The sequence below is a fragment of the Solea solea genome, chromosome 13, assembly GCF_958295425.1.
Source record: "Solea solea chromosome 13, fSolSol10.1, whole genome shotgun sequence".
Lineage (NCBI taxonomy): Eukaryota > Metazoa > Chordata > Actinopteri > Pleuronectiformes > Soleidae > Solea > Solea solea.
Window position 1 is genome coordinate 11,326,477 of NC_081146.1, and position 19,187 is coordinate 11,345,663.

Sequence of the window (19,187 nt, forward strand, 5' to 3'; positions counted from 1 at the left end):
GGTGACTGAAGGAAATCATTGACACGTATTCTTGTCTATCTGAGGGAGAGAAAAAATGTATGAAAACCTCCACATGCCTATCGTTAAGGACTCACCATGTCTACTTTAGGGAAGATGGCAGAGGAAATTGAATAGAAAGATTTGCATTTTAAAGGTGTTAAGGATGATTATATGTAATGGAGGTAATCACAATTAGAATTAGAAATTAAATACCAATGTTTATATACAACAAAAGCATCTTCTCGCTTTTCCTGATTGTAAATATGTGTAAAACATCCCCGTGGGACTCTCCTGAAGTGTCTATAATTGGATAATTTGTATTATTATTATTATCATTATTATTATTAGTAATAATAATAATAAATGTTATTATATTGGTATTATTATGGTCTTGTTCTCTTTGTTTACTTGTGGATATGTATAATATATGTGTGTGTATGTATACACGTAAATACATTGTGTCTATTTTTAAATATAGATCTTTAAGAACTCTATTAAACAATATTAAACTGTTATTATGTGAATTTGATTGACAGAGTAGGTAAAGAAATGATCTGTTACAGTCATGTAGACCAGCTTTGTAAAGCTTTGTTTAATGCTTGTGCATTCTGTGTTCCACAAGGTGACAAAACGGCCAAAGAAGCTTTTGGATGCAGAGAAGCTGTACAGAATTCGACAAAAAAAGGGTGAATTACGGTGAAACAGCTGCTCTGACTGACACAAAACTGCATAAGTAAATAAATTGGTCTTTAGAGCATAACAATTGTTAAGCATGGCCAGAAATGGAGGAGTGTAAAAATGAAAGATTTCAAAATGATGCCCCAAAGCACACATTTCACCAGGATGTGTGTTATTTGGACCAAATAACTCTGTCTTCTTCCTCCTCCTCCTCTTCTTCCTCCTTCCCATCTATTAGACATAGTGTATGAGGAAAGGTTGCAGACAGCAGCAGACAATTTGATTGCAGCTGCCTCCAAACTGCCTACAGGTGAGACATGGTCTCTTCCCCTTTCCTTCATCTTTTCATCTATAGTAAGGAGGCCTATATTAGGTCATTACAGCTCCATCTGATCTCTGTACTCTGTCAAAAAAAAAAGTAGTTGGAGCTTTGAAAGAACTTTGAGGGATAAAGGAAAACACAGATGGTGCCATTAAATCAAAATAATAATTTATGAATCTGATTTAATTGTCTTTCCTTATGCAGCCTCTGGATGTTTACCTGCATGCAGTTAAAGTGACTGAGTCAAGATGTGGAATACTAAAATGCTAAATGCAGTATAGTCTCAAAAAACTGTTGAAGAATGATTTAACCTTTCAGTATACTAAAATAGAATATAGATACATATTGATTGTGTTATATATATACAGTATATATATACTGTATATATATATATATATATATATATATATATATATATATCCTTATTTCTGATACTGTATATAATTTATATTGAAAGAGTTGTCAATAATTGTCTTCTTTCATCTTCTCCCTGTGTGGCGACCCCTCGCCACAATGGATCGTCTGCCTCCATCTTGTCCTCTCCCCTGTGTCCTCTTCTGTTACACCAACTGTCCTCATGTCTTCCTTCACAACATCCATGAAACTTCCCTGTGCATCTTCCTCTTTCCCTCCTGCCCGGCAGCTCCATCCTCAGCATCCTTTGTCCAGTAGGATCACTATTCCTGCACGTGACTAAAGCATCTCAACCTTGCCTCTCTTACTTTATTTCCTAACCTTTCAACCTGAGCTGTCACTTGAATATTCTCATTTCTATTCCTGTGCATCCTGGTCACTCCCAACCAAAATCTCAGCACGTCCAGCTCTGCAAAAATATCCACTGCTTTCCTTCCTACATACCTCCACAGGTGTATGTCATCTGGACCTGCCTTCCTACTCTTCATAGCTGCCCTCACTTCCTCCTTACTTATCCTATGCACTATCCCCTTCCATCTCTCATTCATCAGCTCCTGAAAATACTTCTTCTATCTTCTCAACACAGTCAGTTCACCTGTCGGTGCATTTCCATCTCTGTCCTTAATCACTGCACATCTTTTCCAGCTCTATCTCTTTGTCTAGCCAATCCATACAAGTCAATCTCTCCTTCCTTAGTGTCCAGCCTCTCATACAACTCACAGTAAGCCATCCTCTTCCTTTGGATACTTCCCTGTACTTCCTCGTTCCACCATCACGTCTCCTTGTCTTCTATAGTATACAGCAAATACCTTCTTGGCTGTATCCTTCACTACTTTAGCTGCACTTCCTCCGATCATCTGGTAACTCTTCACTACCTCTAAGTGCCTGTTGCAACTCCCCCCTGAACTCTGCACAACATTCTCTGCATCTCACACCATCTTTAGCAGCATTTCCTTTTTGCTGCAGGTGTCATACTTGGACCAGTAGAATGTGAAGACCTGGAATTCCATAACTGTTAGAATTCCCAGAAGAGTTTTCAACTATATCGGTCATTATTGCTAGTTTGCTATCTCGACCACATAGTATGGTGTCAAATCTCTAGCCCATTTTCTTGGGTCACTATATTTAATCCATTCTATGACGGAAGAGACTTCCTTCGGTGCAGTGTACAACTGTATGTTCTGCTAGTACAAGTCCTGTGAATGCCCTCTTGGCTGTCCAGGTGAGTATAAAAAAATAATCTGTCCAATATATTGGATTAATGACACTGAATTTTCAAGACTGAAAAGAAGGTAGTGTGGTGTAGACTCATGCTACGTATCTATTTACTCCTGATGATTTAAATGCAGAGGGGATTTGAAAAAGAGACAGAGGCAAGGTTTTACTTTCACACATTATAATATAGCCTTTGCACACAGCCCCCAAGGTAGTCTTTAAGTCCTTGGCTTTTTTATGCAAGGTGACAGTCAACTCCCACACATGACGGTATTGGCGTCAACCCTGTATAGCAGCCACTGTTTCGCATATCATCACTTTTACTCTCTACTCCTCAGAGACCCAGGCTTAAGTATTATCATTAAAGAGAGCTCAGACCACACGAGCAGCCCCCAGTGAATGTTATCTGTGCGTGTTGCTGACTGCAGTGTGGGTAGATGTATGTTTGTCAGTGAAAGAAATGAAAGAAATTGAAAACAGCACGTGGTGGATTTGGTGCCATGTGCCATTTCACCTGCCAAACAACATCCAGGTAATCTGGAGGCTCAAAGTACAGGTATGCATGGCATCCCTGTCAGTGTTAGTGTCGGGGTCATTTTGGAAATATACAAATATGTAGAGATTGGAGACAATTATTATTTAATAGTGCATTGTGTAAGAAATGTATATGAAGTCAGAAAACGACCATATGTCATCAGAGATTAAAGAAACGTGCACAATTGAAATATTGGCTTCTCGAATGACAATGATGCAGCCAATATAAACACAACTTTTATTTTCAATTCACTCTGTTAATGTATTAGTTTGGTGTTTTGGTCTGTTGTGCCTCCCACTGCCAACCACCCAATAAAGCAGCAAGCTTGATAATGACGAACATGACCAAACCTAAAAAGCCTCTAAATCATTCTCAAAAATGTCTCGACTAGGGGAGTTAAAAAAAACAAAACAAGGATGTGTAGTAGAAATGCGTTAAAATGCAAATGAAAGGAAACAGAAGACTCTCTCACTCGGCCTCTTATTGTCACCTGTCATCTCCTCTAATCATGCCATAATTCTCCACTGCTGTTGCACTTTTACTTCCAGTCTCTGCTTGTTGTGGAAACTAATCAATTAACCAAAAACAAATCAAAAGATAGTAGTACAGTTATGTTATGTGTATGAACGGATGTAAATCTTAGCTTTGTATTAAAGAAGCAGATGAAAACAACTGTTAGATATGTAAAAATAAAAAACATATATATAGTAATAACTACCACGTGTAGCAAATGAGTGAATTTTTACAGTTGGAGTTGTCATCGTGTCATAAAATAGCGCTTTGTCTGAGTCAGTTGTGATGAAACAAACAGAAATGAACGTGTTCATTAAAATCTGTTACTGTTCACACACTAAACAGCCGCACCATGAACACAACACAGCGCTCCACAGAGCCAACCACTCTAGATCTCATTACATTGACAGTGTTTCTGTGAGCAGAATTTCATTTAAAAAAAAAAGAAAAAAAAAAAGGTGGAAATCCATGCCCAAATGAAGTCATTACTAGATTTTGGTGGTGATCCACGTATGGATTTAAAACAAATGTATTAAACTACCCCTCTTCTCCTGCTTAGCTTATCCGGTCACGTGAGTCTTTGCAGATGAGAATAGATGATCCCAGCAGTCAGTTCATGAAGGCTTTAAGTATTTATTCCTCTGGGTGAAAACACAGCAGGTGGATCAGTTGAACAGAAAGTGACTGCGGGGGTGGACAGGCTTTACTTCATCCCTTTAACCAGCCTGCAGCATTAAGGCGTCTACCTTTAAGAGATTTACTCAGGCTCGCTCAAGATGCTTCACTTTTGGGGGGTAAAATAGATCTATAGATATTGACTGTAAAATAAATAAAGGAATGCAATTCCATCCATATAGATTGATTGTGTTAAATGTTAAAAATCCTTTGTGGTTTGTGAAATAAAATGTTGTCTATGGATACAGATGCTATTTTATTGACATGATAAATTGATTTGTGTATGATTGTATACAGTTTGAGCAGTCCAAGACACACACTAATCTTTATATGTCTCACCTGCTTGGTGGATCAATTATTGTAGTAAAGGTGTAGTGCTCACTAATACAGACTTCTGACACATTTGAGAGCCTTTTGTTTGCACATCGAAAATCTTACGTCATTTACTTCAATTCTTAGGAATTGGGAGCAAAAACAAGTGTTTGTATTTTTGGTAAGTATACATATTCATTCATAACTTTTCCCTTTTTTAACATCCTTGTTTTTTGTTGCATTTCATTTGATCATATAACTTTTGTCTCAGTAAACATAGTTTTTATCGTACAGTATCATCTTTTTTTTTACTTACTATACTGCATGTAAGTTCCACTTTTTCCACTTTTTTATTATTTTATATATTTGTGCTAATGTCTGTCTGTCAGTGATGTGTGTGCTACTCCTTTCACCACCACCAAGGGGCAGGATATGCATTTTTATCAGTGTACTGGACTCTGCCTGCCACTGCTGGAGAGAACAAATACTAATAATAAACTACCTTTTTGACCACTTGATGCAAATGCTCGTATCACAAAAATAAATATACATTTTAACCACACTATTTGTATCTGACAGCTGTCGTTTTTTTTCATGTTTATATTGCACATACTTAACATAGTACCCCATGCTTCTAATATAAAATATACAGTATTAGCTCCCTTCAAAATTATATTTGAAGACCATTTTAATGCAGACACATTTTATACTGGTGTAAATTGTCAACTTGCTACACATTGTTATAAGTAGTAGTAGTAAAGAAAGGACTATAGTAATATATAAATTGATCTTCGTTATCTGTTGCCCGTGTAAGAAAGTACAGCACAGCTGAAACGGTCATTCCTTAAAGTGACCACAAGGTGCCACTACACACTACGCCCTCTGTATAATGCAAATAAAAAAAGACCTGTTAAAAATGGGGGGAATTAGAATTGGACTTTGTTGCCAGTGGACAGTGGTGTTTCATGGTGTTGTCATTTGGCTGATTGTGTTCCAGAGAAGGCTTTGTTGCAAAATGTTGGGGAAACAAATAATCTGAATCATGACTTAGCGAGAATTGCTTGGACTGCAGAAAAATATTTCCAAATGTGTCAGATTTGTAATTCCACATGTTTTCTACCGTGTCGAATAATAGAGTAATTATCTCAAAGGTGAAAGTCTCCACTGTTAAGCCTTCAAAATAGGACCCACTATTCCTGCAAATGCATGGTCCAAAAGTAAACAGACCACTGATCTGGACAGAAGTCATTAAGCATTACATTAGCCTTCTGATACACCACTCAGTGTACGACCTTTGATGGCTTTGTTTTCTTTCGGTGACCCAGTTGTGGTGGGCTGCACCTTGTTCTACAAAGTCAATGTGGCTTCTTTCACTCAAACACTCACATCACCACGTCACACTGACGCACTGTGTGAACTCAAACATATAAATCATTGGTATGTACAGTAGTTCTTAATAGGGATGGGACGATACCACTTTTTGTGTCCGATACCGATATCAATAACTAGAGTATCTACAATATTATTCCGATACAGTCATTTTAGACAATTTGTGAACTATGAAGCTGTTAACACCACATTTGTGCCGAGTCATTTGAAAGACATCATTCTCCAACTGTGTAAGAAATATTTTTCTCTCAAAAAAAAAAGAAAAACAAAGCCCAAACATGACTCAGCTATAATGCTTTTGCTGATTTGTATTTACATTTTCAAAGTCTGTGCATAGTGAAGCATGTATAATATATAAGAAAATGATATATGAGATTTTTGGATTCTATCAGGACCGGATCGAGTATCTATACGATATGAATTTGTCCAGTATCGGACTGATATTGACTGATACCAATTCCCATCCCTAGTTCTTAAATGTTGCCATACATTAACATTTAACTTATCTGTAAATGAACGCTGACTTACACACTCACACATCACTTATCTATTTTAGCTGACATAATATACTTACTGATGCAGAGGAGTGGAGACGATCGCTGCCTCAAGTCTGATTAAAGACATATTTAATATGAAGCAAAGTTTATTTGCAAAGATGCACAACAGCGCGTTTCCTTTGAAGTAAAATGTTTGTAAGATCCCATGGACAACAGTCTGTAAGTCCCTAAAGGAAGAGGGAACAAAATGTTGATAGATTGTACTGTACCAGTCAGTAAATTAGGCACAAGGCAGCAGCTAAGATCTCCTTGTCTTGTTTTCATAACTGCAGAGCAACAGACTGTAACTGTGGCTGCTGGTCCCAGGTACAAGAAGGAGATATCAAACACCTCAGGAACAGTCTGCTACTCTCAGGGCCAGTGTCTGACCATTACCTGCGTTTTTACCAGCACCCACACATTCGAACCTTAAGAAATCAAATTGTCGATTGCTTTTCAGGCGTGAATGCAGCTTTTAGTAGAATGTTTTCACAGCCACTGGATTGGTTGTCTAAAAATGAGTGGATGGTGGTGATGATATACAAGTTACAATACAATATAAATGTAAAGTAAAACAAAAACGATGTTTATTTTATCATATGTTTCATCAGAATTGGAATTGCGAAGTACATTTACACATACAAGGAATTTGGCTTGGTGTTTTGGTGCACTTAAATGGAATAAAATTAGAAAAGAAAAAGAAAAACCTTAGATATAAAACATGTATACAGTAACACAAAATATGTACATAAGGTGCAGTGCTTTTTTTTAATATGTCGTACTGAAATCCTCATCTCTTTGTCTCGTTTTGCTTTATTTATCTCTTCGTCTTTCTATGTCCGTTTACCCGTCCACGTCTTATACGTATATATGTCGTAAATTAGTGAAAAAAAGGGTTAACATGAAACCATTATGTATGTATGGGTGTGATTTAGTTCCACCTTAATAATGGGCATGTTACTAATAATAATATAGACATAGTTTTTGTTTATTTTAAAGGCTTGGTCGATGAAGAGTTCTCTTGAGTGTCGACCAAGCCTGCTGTGACAGTGGAGCAAACACACTGTGAGGACAGAGCGGGATCTGCAAACTTTATAAAGCAGAGTGGAGTATCTAAATTTAGTCAGACATGAGTCAACACACAACTTGGCCCTTCAATGAGTGGATTATAGTATTTTTTTCCACTGGGTTGCCTGGACGACCAGTCATGTATTGTGACAAGACGTCTGACAATTGAAACTTGGTCCAGTGGGAAGTAGTATCTGACTTCCAGTACTTTTGCAGATTACTCCATCTTATAGTCATACACCGTGTGGTCTGTCATGTGCTTTTTTTTCTCTGTTTTGGACTCATTGTCACGAAGGTACACGGCAACATGTAGGAGTGTCCATGAGGTTAAAAGAATCTATCTCACTTTTGACAGAGCCTTAAGTATTTGTAATATAAGGTGTAAATGTTTCCTTGGCCTTTCGTCCATATTTAAATGCCTCAACTATCATCATCATCATCATCCTCCGCTTATCCGGGGCCGGGTCGTGGGGGCAGCAGTTTCAGCAAGGGACCCCAAACTTCCTTTTCCTGAGCCGCATTGACCAGCTCCGACTGAGGGATCCCGAGGCGTTCCCAGGCCAGAGTGGAGATGTAATCTCTCCACCTTGTCCTAGGTCTACCCCGAGGCCTCCTCCCAGCTGGACATGCCTGATACACCTCCCTTGGGAGGCGCCCAACTAGTAAATCAATAATAATAATAATAATTGCTTTTGTGGCTGCAATGTGTCATGAGCTGAACACACTTGATTATTTCATAAAAAACACCATTATGATGTCAAACCCTTAACAATCCACGGTGATAATTGAGTGTTGCTTCAAGTGCATGTGTCGGTGACAAAAGGCAGAGATGATTTATTGCGCTGTGGGAAATCACTGAATACTGATTTTAGCGATCTCAACCACATGAAACTTACTGAATTAAAAAAATGTCTCTTTCTTTCTTTCAGCTCAAAAACAAGGAGACATTATTGGCAGTAATTTATGTCCGGCCATGGAAGAGTTGTTAACTCTGATTGGTGCGCACTGGTATGTTGCCTTTAACTGTGCGTTTGCGCAACTTCCAGTAAATGACGGCAGCTCCACCAGTATGAGTGTGTAAGCCGACCATGAGCTCGTCAGATGAGAGCTGTCTCTGCAGACTGGGTGAACACCCTCATATGCCAACTATCAGTAGAGTGTATGAGCTAATGGACGTCGTCGTTTTGTGTGCCTTGGTCAAGTTCATCCTCTCCCCCCCCCAATACATTTCAAGATTCTTAATCATTTGGTTTCAGAAGTGGAGAATACTGAATACGTAACACTGATTTCTTTTGAATTTTTTTACATCTTGTATTAATTAGGAGAGCGGTGCAGACGTCATGGCGGTAGAAAACAGAAACTTGAACATTGTAATGACTGTTTTTTGTCAGTATGGGGAAAGCTCTTCTAGTTTTGCTGCATACGTTCACCTCCCACCTTCTTGCGTGTATTACGGCAACACAGAATGTGGTGTTCAGAAGCAGTGACGGAGGTGATACCACACAGTTTGGCCCTTACAGTACTTACAGTACTTACAGTACCTCTGCCTCCCATTTGTTGCAGATCAAACGTGAGAACCAGCATGTGTGTCTGCTGAAACGGTTCCTCCATCCTGGTATCAGGGAAGGAGGGAGACCCAGACAGGGTGGGGGAGGACAAGTTAATTGAAAACAGACACGAGGGGAAGTGATGTTTGGCTTCGTCACCTCTCTCTTGTTTGTGACTCATTTAGGCTTTCTAAATCTAAAGAATGTGGTTTCTTCCTCTAAATCACCTCAGACCTGTGACCAGCTGTGGGTGGTTTACCGTTACTGTGGAGATTGTGATTTTAGAGACGCTATCACTAGCAAATCTGTCTAATGTCATGTTGCTCCTGAGGAAATACAGACACTTTTACTCACATGAGAAAACTAGGATTGCTTCAGCCTCTGCCAGAAGGTTTGACTCACTGACAATGTTGCTGATAGTCTCACAGATGGTGAAGCGTAGTATCCTGTTTTCAGACGCTGCCAGTGGTGTTGTGGTTGTCTGCTCAACATCTGCTGTTTTAAAAATTCTTCCCAGTGGCACAAACATTGTTGTGTCATTATTTTAAGATGTACAGCTTAGATGATGTGATGATATTCTTGACTTTGTAGTTTCACTTCCATCAGTTTTACTTTTCAAGAAAAAGTTTTGGATCAAAGTAAAAGAGAAAATCGCATTTTAACATGGTATAAGTTAGTCTCCAAAAGGGCCCTGATTACAAAAATAACTCATAATAAGCTGGTAGATATAAACAAATCTACTCAAAGTATAAAAAGTGAAAGTACTTTTTTATACCTTCCCATCAACTTTACCAGTTGATTCATTCATTCAGTGGTTCTCAACTGTATTACATAAATCACAAAACAAATCTGAAGCGGCATAATAAAAAACACATTTCTGAGAGAGATATTTCGTATTCACTTTTTTGATATTTTGAATTTTCTGTAATCTTTCCAGTCTTTGATTTTTTTTGGGGAGCGATATTGGATAATTTGATCAAATTTGAGAGGTTTGAAGAGAAAATGTCTCTTTGGTGAAATTGATGTTTGACATACTGTTTTGTCAGGGTTAATATAAGTCAAAAGAAGATGGGCATCCATTTTTGTAAGGAAAACTAAAATGACTGTCAACCACTTTTTATAGTCATAGTTTCTTCCTCGCAATGTCATAAACCACAAAACAATGTTCTCGGATCTAGTATTCTTGTTTTTCTGTATCATCTCCTCACATTGCACTTAACATATCAACAAAACCTCATCTGCCAACAGTGTCCTGTTATTCATGCTGACGTGTGGTGGTATGCCCCAAGGTTCTGTCCTGGGTCCTGCATGTTCTTTTACTTGTGCAGATATTTAAAATCCCAAAATCCTCTCCCACATGGATTGAGAAACTATGTCATATCTGAAATCTGACTAAAAGAAAATTGCCTTTTTTGAAATGTCTCTCTTGTTTGACACTTAAATTTACCTTTATATGATATTTGGTTTCTTTATTTCTGGTGCTTTTTAACTACACTATTTTTGTTGTTGTTCTTTGTTTTTGTCTGTCTGTCTGTGAGTATGCTGCTCACAGACAGACAGACACGGCTTTTACTGGCAAGATTGTCTCGGCGTAAGATTGTCTGGGAATGTAGGTGTTGGCCCAATGAAGAATTTGTTATATATTTTGGTGGTTTTCTGGATTCAGGATTTAAAACAAATAAATAAATAATGAATTCAAATAAATGTAACCTGGCAAGATAGGGAAGGGTCTTGAAAGTACTGGCCTTGTTGGAGGTTTGTGCTCGGTCAGTTATTTTTTGCTCTTTTTCATTTATCTTTGAGCTGAATCGTATGTATGGAAAATGTGATGTAACAGTAACAACCACTTGTCAACATGTGCTGTAAAGGTTAACATCATTTTTCACGTGCACTCCCTTCACCATTCAACAATCCTGTGTGTTTCCATTGCATTTCCATGCCCAACATCAGAATGTGAAGACCTACATTGACATTTAAGTGTTGATCTTTATTGAAATTGTTGAGCACTGTTCCTCCTTGAACAGCTAAATACCACATGTAAGGTAAACATCAAAGTCACAAAGCACAAGGTCACTCCCTCTGCACTTTGCATCCTCTATTCTCAGTGACAAAAATACCTCCAGTTTGCTTTATTCTGAGCAAAACACTGACAAAGGCCATGCTGACATCACATGCGCTCTCCTCAAACCTTATTTGTGTTATTGCATTCTTTTTGAGGTATTGTACCTAATACTCAAACTAAGCAAAGTCATTTTAATCAGAAAATTGGAATAATAAAATACCTCAAAGATGCTATATTGGGCATGAGTTGTTGGTCTCGAATTTGTATTTTGTTAAACAAATATTTGACTGTAGTTGAAATTGAACATCTACACTGCTGTCTCAACCACTTCAACTGGCATGATGCTATACACTAGTGCACCATGCATGCATGATGCCTGATTACAATTTGTTCATCACCTTGATATTTCATTATATAACTGCTTTTCTTGATAAATATTGGGATTTTGATCCAAAGAAAACAGAACTGTGCACGTTAGAAAAAACATTTTTATTTTTCATCTATTTACAAAGTTTCAAAAATCCATTAGTTTGTTCACATTTTCAAACTATCACCAGCAATTACAACATATGCATTGTTCAGAAAACTTAGGCCATATAAAGCTTTTCTCTTCTGTAAAAAATACAAAAAACAAAAACAAAAGTGCATTGTACAAAGTACTTCACAGATCAAGAGATTATATACAGCAACAAAATACTATTTATTAAAACACCAGAAATATTTTCATCCATTCATTTAATTTGCTTTGGTTTTTAGCCCCATTGTCCAGCACACTACTGTTAATATATTATAACTCCAATTGCATTTTTCAAGTAAATCTGCAGCACTGCAGAACGTGCGGCCACGGATCCAGTGCAGTAACAACAACAGTGCTGAAGTACTCACGCTCACTAAACTGGCACATAGTGAAGAGTCTTTTATGTTGTTACTGTGATCATCAACACATACATATGTAGCAAATTATTCTTTTCTTAAATACACAAACCCTACTCTCCTTGTCCACACCCTTCAGTCCACAAATATTCACCATCTTCATATTTTTATTAATAAATATCTGCTGGGAGGAAATCTCTTTTCCATCAACATATGGCAAAAAGAAACCTGAGAAGTGCAGACCAGAAGGACCTTCAGTGTGGTTTTCATTTAAATGTGCAACATTTCCACTTAAGTTAAGTGACTCATTGCCGCAAAACATCACTATTTATTGTCATATGTTGCTTGTTTTTACTGCTTGTTTTTAACGTTACTGTGTGTCCATTGACATCATTTTGTGATGTATAGTGCCTTATAAATAAAATGTAGTATTATTATTATTATTATTGTTATTTGATCTATTTTTCATGTAGTTTGTTGGTTAAATGTAGCCAAATGAAACGCCATCATCATCACCACCAAAACTGAGTAATACAATCAAATGAAAATAAATCTCCTTATTCTTCCTTAGACCTACACACTCAGTGTGTATTGATGAGAGCGTTTCCTACATAACTTGCGGAACCATGCCCAGTAGAGAAACACCATAACCAGCCAGTAGCTGATGTAGCCCACCAAACCAAAGACTATAAACCTTGTTTCCATAATTCTGGCTGGGGTCAACCAGTCCTGCTGACTCTCCCTGTAGATTGTGTAACCAAGTCCTCCTAACAAAATGGCTGCCCACACCGACAGAGGAAGAAGAGGGATATAGTTCCCCACCATCTTACGCCGGCCTGATGTCCCCCAACTGCTTTTGTTCATGGTGATGATAGCGAAATATTTGGCAGGCAGCAGGCTCGTCATGTACAGAGCCGAGTAAAGGGACATGAACACCATCACGATGCTTCCGCGCAATATGCAGGCGTATGCCGCTTTCACCAGCCCAATTAACTGGATGCAGCACAGGACCCAGAGGATGTCCCACAGCGTGCCGGTCCAAAACAGGTTGATGATGGTGGCGGTGACGAAGAAGGGGAAAATACCCGAGACGATGGACTCGTAGGTCATCCACAGGTGGTGCTTGTGCCACCACATTGCGTTGTAGAGCCACTCTCGGAAGTAGGATTTGGTCCAGCGTGTCTGCTGGTTGAGCCAGCGCAGAAACTGAGCGGGTGTTTCTGTGTAGCATTTTGAGCGAGCTGTGTATCTAGACAAAAAAAGAAAATAAAGATCCATGAATGGTTTTTCATTTCATATTATAATCTTATCTGAGGTTTATGTAAAACATCTCTACATATGGCAGTAATGTCAAGAGGGTTCTTACTTTGTTGCGTAGCCCATACTCAACATTCGGTTTGTGAGATGTCGGTCGTCACCAAATGTGCAGTGAGTTCCCAAAAACTTCTGATTGTACCAAGACTCTAGAAACTGCTGGAGGATATCGTTCCTGTACAGACCTTCATGGAGCAAATCAAGAAACCAAAAGTTAAGTTACCATTAAAAGCCATGACTACTGCTGCCTCTTGATCACAGCAAAGACGTTTGGTCTTACCCAGAGGCCCACTGATGCAGGACACACAGTTGAAGAAGGACTGGCAGGACCGCTCGATGTTGAACGCCATCCAGTACCTCAAACTGCTCATGAAGCTGATGTAGGACTCTTCCATGTTGAGAATCATCACATCTCCGCCCACGGCACCATACTTTTGATTACTCTCCAGCACCTTACACAGCTCCACTGTGGCCATGGAGTCCAGCTTAGTGTCTGAGTCACACACCTCAGGGAGGACAAAGAGATTCACGTCGTTAACACAGAGCAAATCTGCACGTTTCCTTTCATCAAGTGATTCTAGCTAAATGCATACTTTGGTGATATATGTGACAAAATAGGAATAAATACCTGTATGTAGTCGACTGATGAGCCAAGTGCTTTAAACGCCGTGTACATCACTTCCCGTTTGCCGCCCCACTTCTGCATGATGCACACACACCTCTTGCTCTGGATTAAATGTTCGACCTCTTTTCGCTGTGGATCCTCTTCTATGACATGATCAGCATCGCCTTCTGGACCAATTGCTGTGGCATTTTTCTCATCCGGCTGGGCCTGCATGGGACTCCATGAGTGGTAGTTGTTCTTCCACACATAACAACCAGGATCCTGGTCCATAAACACCTCTCTGAACATCTCCATCATATACAGGTCATCGTCCGAGTTCCCGTCTATCACCATGATGATGTGCAGAAGCTCAGGAGGATACTTGAGTGCCCTGATGGAGTTGAGGCATTCTCTGAGGTAGGTAGGATCCTCCTGGTAAGCTGATATAGTGAAGCCAATGGTTTTGGTAAAGGTGCACGTTTTTTTGCGGGCATTCATTTTCCGCCGTTCCAGGAAGGCAAAGAAGCTCTGGACCAGCACATGGAGAGAGAGAAGGAGTCCATAAAAGCCAAAGGAGATGATTCCATACATGGACGTTGCTATTTGGAAACCGGCTACATAGGCCCAAACCATCACACCCAGGACCAGCAGAGCAAAAAGAAAAGTAAGGATCGCACGGGTTATTGAGCCCAGCTTCTTCAGCAAAGGTTTCAGCTCCATTGTGTTTCTTTGCCTAAGGGACAAATAACAAAATATATTTACATCATAGTATTAGGCTTGTACATGTATAAAGGCTGGTTTCTTACTGATTCACGTCATAATTAAAATGTCGGACACTTATGGTCGTGAAAGAGAGGTGTATTCAATGGAAATTGCTGTTTTACGTGGATTATTGTAATACATGTTGACAAGCTACATGAAGTGGAAACTGTATGACTAACGAATGCTTTAATATTCACTCTATTAATATTCAAAATAAAGAATATTAATTAAAGAAAACACCAACACATGACACAGGTCAGGTGACAAAATAACAGCATGAGTAATCATTTGAAGTCATTTTACTGTATACAGCAACAAGCTCATAAATAAATACATAAAATCCTTATTGTTTTACTTATACTTATATATAAGAAAGTAAAACAATAAGGATTTTACCACTGGCAGAATTTTTTTCCTTTTATTTATTTTTGTAAAGACCACTATCATATTTCAAAAGTTCAATAAATCATTATAGATTGTTATATTATCGTAGAATATGTATGTTGCTTTGTGGTTAATTATTCATATAACAAATACAATAAAATAAATAAAAATAAACATACCTGTTGTCCAATTCTCCTGGCATTAAATGTGCGAGACATCCACCCGGTGTTACTGCAGAGGAACTGGACCCATGTGCGCTCTTTTTAAGTGCAGCCAGCACCAGCACCATTTTTACGCGCGCCCCCGCTGACTCAGCCGTGCGTCAGGAGAAAGGCGGTGGTCCCACTTACTGAGGACATTAGTTTGCGCGAGACTTCAGGCTGCTTTGTTTTCTCCTTTACCATGGAAATACAACCCCTACACAATATTTCTAAATACATGGAAAAAGCTTGAAGTTGACAAAGAGAACAATGGAGAGGGAGGTTACCACCTATAATTTAGTTCATGCTCTCACTTCATTCTCTTGCTTTCTTGCTTTCTGTCTTTCTTTGTTTGTTTCTTTCTTTCTTTCATCATTTTTTTTTTTATTGAATCTCTATTCTCTAATCTCATTTGACCGAATATTATAAGCAATAAAAATGTAGTTCAGGCAGTAATTAAATGGAAACTATAATTTCTGTTTTCAAGGTATTCAATCACACCGCTGCTAACATTAAGAGAAGGGGAAAAAAGACAAGAAATCCCAGAACCGGCATTCAAGCTTTTACACAGGTTGGACGTCGACCTCTGGTGGATCCTATCTGAAACTGCACCAACCAAAACATAAAAAAAAAAAAAGGGTACAAAAAGGGGAACAGGAAGTGTGGGTGTGTTTTTTGAGGACCAACAATCATATAAACCACACACAGTGAAGACATTTTGACAAAGTGAGGACATTTTGGCTGGTCCTCACATCTTTAAAGGGTTTTTTTAGGGTTAAAACCTGGTTTTGTGTGTTCCAGGTATAACTCATGTTGTGGGGACCTAAACCTGTTTACCCAGTCACATTATGAGCACTCACTTTTTGTCCCCACAATGAACACGACGTAAATTGTAAACAAAGATGTCTTTTATGGTTAGGATGAGGCTAGGGTTAAGGTTAGGGTTAGGGCAGTGTGGTTAAGGTTAAAGTAAGTCTCCAGGAAATGACTGTATATCAACGTCGTCTGAAGTCATGGAAACTGTGTGCTTGCGTGTGTGTGTGTGTGTGTACGTGTGTGTGCGTGCGTGCGCGCGTGTGTGTGTGTACGTGTAAGAGAGAGTGTGAGAGGTACAACATATATACACTGTACATTGACATGACATCCTAAAGTTTCCATAAGCACAACTCTGCCAACGATTTTCACTAAACCATTAAGTTTGCACGGGTAAGTCATGATGGTCCACACCCTTTTCTCCAGAAGCTGGCCTGAGCCATCAACGCACTTCATGTCAGATGCAAATAGAAGCCATGAGGAAGCTGATGTCATGTTCAGAGGCTGTGCCAGGGTTTAGGGGACGAGGAACTGCTCACTGGATACTATGTGTTTCTCCGTGAGTTTACTTGGATACAGTGTGATGTAGACCTTGGTGTCACACATACTAAACATCTTATTTGATTATGACCTTTGACAAATCTAATACATTCTGTTTTGTGGCCACAGGTTCTGCTGTGAACTGCATCTTTAATGCCTAACATTTGGGCAATGTAGTAGGTGCAGCTTCCTGCTCACGTGCTGCTTAATGAGAGTCATAACAGCAGGCTATATTCAGTCAGCAGAGCGCTTTAATAATTACACAGGGCAGCTAATAAAGTGGCAGCCAGTGTGACCGTCTGCTGTAGCTTATCTGCCTCAATTCATTGAGGGTCTTCTGCGTGTTTTTGTTGTAACAAGTGGTTACTTTAGTTGCCAGTGTATCATTTTAAACCAGTCATGCCATTCCTCTCTGACCTCTAACATCAACAAAGCATTCTTTGCCCACAGATCTGCCACTCACAGGATATTTTCTCTTTTTCAGATCATTCTCGGTAAACCCAAGTCATGGTTGTGTGTGAAAGTTTCTGAGACACTCACAGCAGCCCATCTTGTTCAAAAACATTTATATCAGCTTTCTTCCTAATGCCATAGATAGATAGATAGATAGATAGATTGTTTAAGAATTTTATTTTAATATTAAGTTTTATATGTGGTGGGAGGTCCCCTTCCTCCTTACAGCTGATTGATCTCACTGATTGCTGGGCGGGGTCGTGCGCAGTTATACAGGTGTTGTCAATCAACGGTGTGTCGTGGTCTGTTCATGTGTTTGCGGCATCCATCGTGCACTTATTTACGTTGCGCAGGTAATGCACCTTGCCTGTTTATCTCCTTTGCATGCATTACAACTCATACCCTCCAACAGCGTGGCTGATCAATGGTCCAGTGTTGGCTGTGTGGTCCTGGGTGCAGCCTCGTGTCTGGAAGGTAGGTGGCGTTTTCTTTTCCTTGTGTCTGTCAGTCATGGAGCTCCCTGTTTATTGTTGCCATGCGCTCTCTGCTACAGTGTGGTTGAGCCATAACTTTAAAGGCCCCCATCCTTGGGAAGTTTAAGTGAAATTAAATGTAGATTATTAATCACTCAATTAACAATTATTAATCATTTAATTTCCAGTTCAATTATTTGATGATATGCCTTATGTTTTGTTAGAGGCTCTGGTGATGGTGAAGCTCTTCACTGGTCACCACACCCTGGATGTGGCTGCTGTTTTGGCACTGTTTTTTTCCCCCTGGTCCTGTTTTAGGCCTTTAGTTTTCCTCCTTGTGCTGGTTGAAGCTCAGGTCTGTTTCACAATTTATAAATGTGCCTCACATGCAAATCATTTCAAAGGGACGTCTGTTTTTTGTTTAGATTTAGTTTCGGTTAATTGCTAAGTTTGTTGATTGTTCTGCTAATTATTTGGATTAGTTGGGTCGATTTTGTTATAACCTCATTTGGTTGCATATTGCTTTCTTTCCTTTCTATTTCTATTTATAAGTTGTGCTCTGTTGTTACATTTGAATACTTTGAGGTTTCATTTTAATGTTAATATTGATTGGTGTCTCGTGGCATGGCTGTTGATTTGTCCCTCTCCCCCTGCTGCAGTGGTAAGCCCCAGCTCTGTCCTCTTCCCTTTCCTTGTGTTAATGGTTGTTGCTACTTTTGGGTCTTTTTAAATTGCACATTGTATCAATGTTGTACCTCTGCGTGGGCACCAATGTGACTGACAGCTGGTGATGTTCAATAGGAGCATGTTCAATGACATAGATGCAGATGGCAAAATCTCAACATGGCCCTGGCCAGATTGCAAATCTTGAATCTTCAAATTGGGAGTTCAGATTATTCTGGGTGACGTCACAACCAGTTACCACTTGGTCGAGTCTTAATTTGGTTTCTCCAAAACCAAACACGGCTGATCATTGCAGTGTCTGAGGGGCAAATATGCATGTGTCCATGTAACATAAAGCACACTGCAGAAGATGAGCGATATTGAATCACTGTCCAGACCAGTTTTCTTTTTTTTTTTTTTTATGAAAACCAGCAACTTCAGAGCAATAAGATATTTTTATTCTGTCAGCCATGAGTACTTGGAAAACCTTGTTAGGCCCCAGTCTTTATTTGGTGGTCAAGCAAATGCCTGGTGACTCAGTTCTCTTCTCTCTGCCACACCCAGGCAACCAAAATCCACTTAAATCATTTTGGGTTTTTTGTGATTGAGTGTTTGCGTATGTGCACCTGCTGTTTTATCAGCAGTGTGTGCCCTTTCACACAGATGTTTCTGAGCATTGTCCCTGGACAGGATTCAGGACATACAGTACTTGCAATGTTCATCCACCTACATGTCCACTTTACACAGAGCAAAAACTGCTTTTCAGACTCGGGCTGTAACAAGACATTGTGAAACTCCATCTTGTGTAAATTGAAGGAACTTGACAAAAAAAAAAATTATAC

The 19,187-nt window shown here is 39.2% G+C and overlaps 1 protein-coding gene across 1 annotated transcript; it reads right to left on the minus strand.

Annotated features, from left to right (window-relative positions):
• Nucleotides 1–11,742: 11,742 nt before the first annotated feature.
• has1 (hyaluronan synthase 1) lies at nucleotides 11,743–15,432 on the minus strand. The gene is made up of 5 exons (XM_058647033.1): nucleotides 15,383–15,432; nucleotides 14,082–14,790; nucleotides 13,734–13,959; nucleotides 13,506–13,638; nucleotides 11,743–13,388 (listed from the first exon to the last, which is right to left on the minus strand). Exons 1-5 carry the CDS (start codon nucleotides 15,403–15,405, stop codon nucleotides 12,713–12,715), a joined length of 1,767 nt encoding a protein of 588 aa, XP_058503016.1. The 5' UTR covers nucleotides 15,406–15,432; the 3' UTR covers nucleotides 11,743–12,712.
• Nucleotides 15,433–19,187: the final 3,755 nt, after the last annotated feature.

Coding starts and splice junctions, on each gene's coding strand:
- has1 (XM_058647033.1), bottom strand. CDS start 15,405: ATGCCAGGAGAATTGGACAACAG. Junction 13,960..14,081: donor CATCAGTCGACTACATACAG/GTATTTATTCCT, acceptor GTCCTCCCTGAG/GTGTGTGACTCAGACACTAA. Junction 13,389..13,505: donor AGTATGGGCTACGCAACAAA/GTAAGAACCCTC, acceptor TTTTTTGTCTAG/ATACACAGCTCGCTCAAAAT.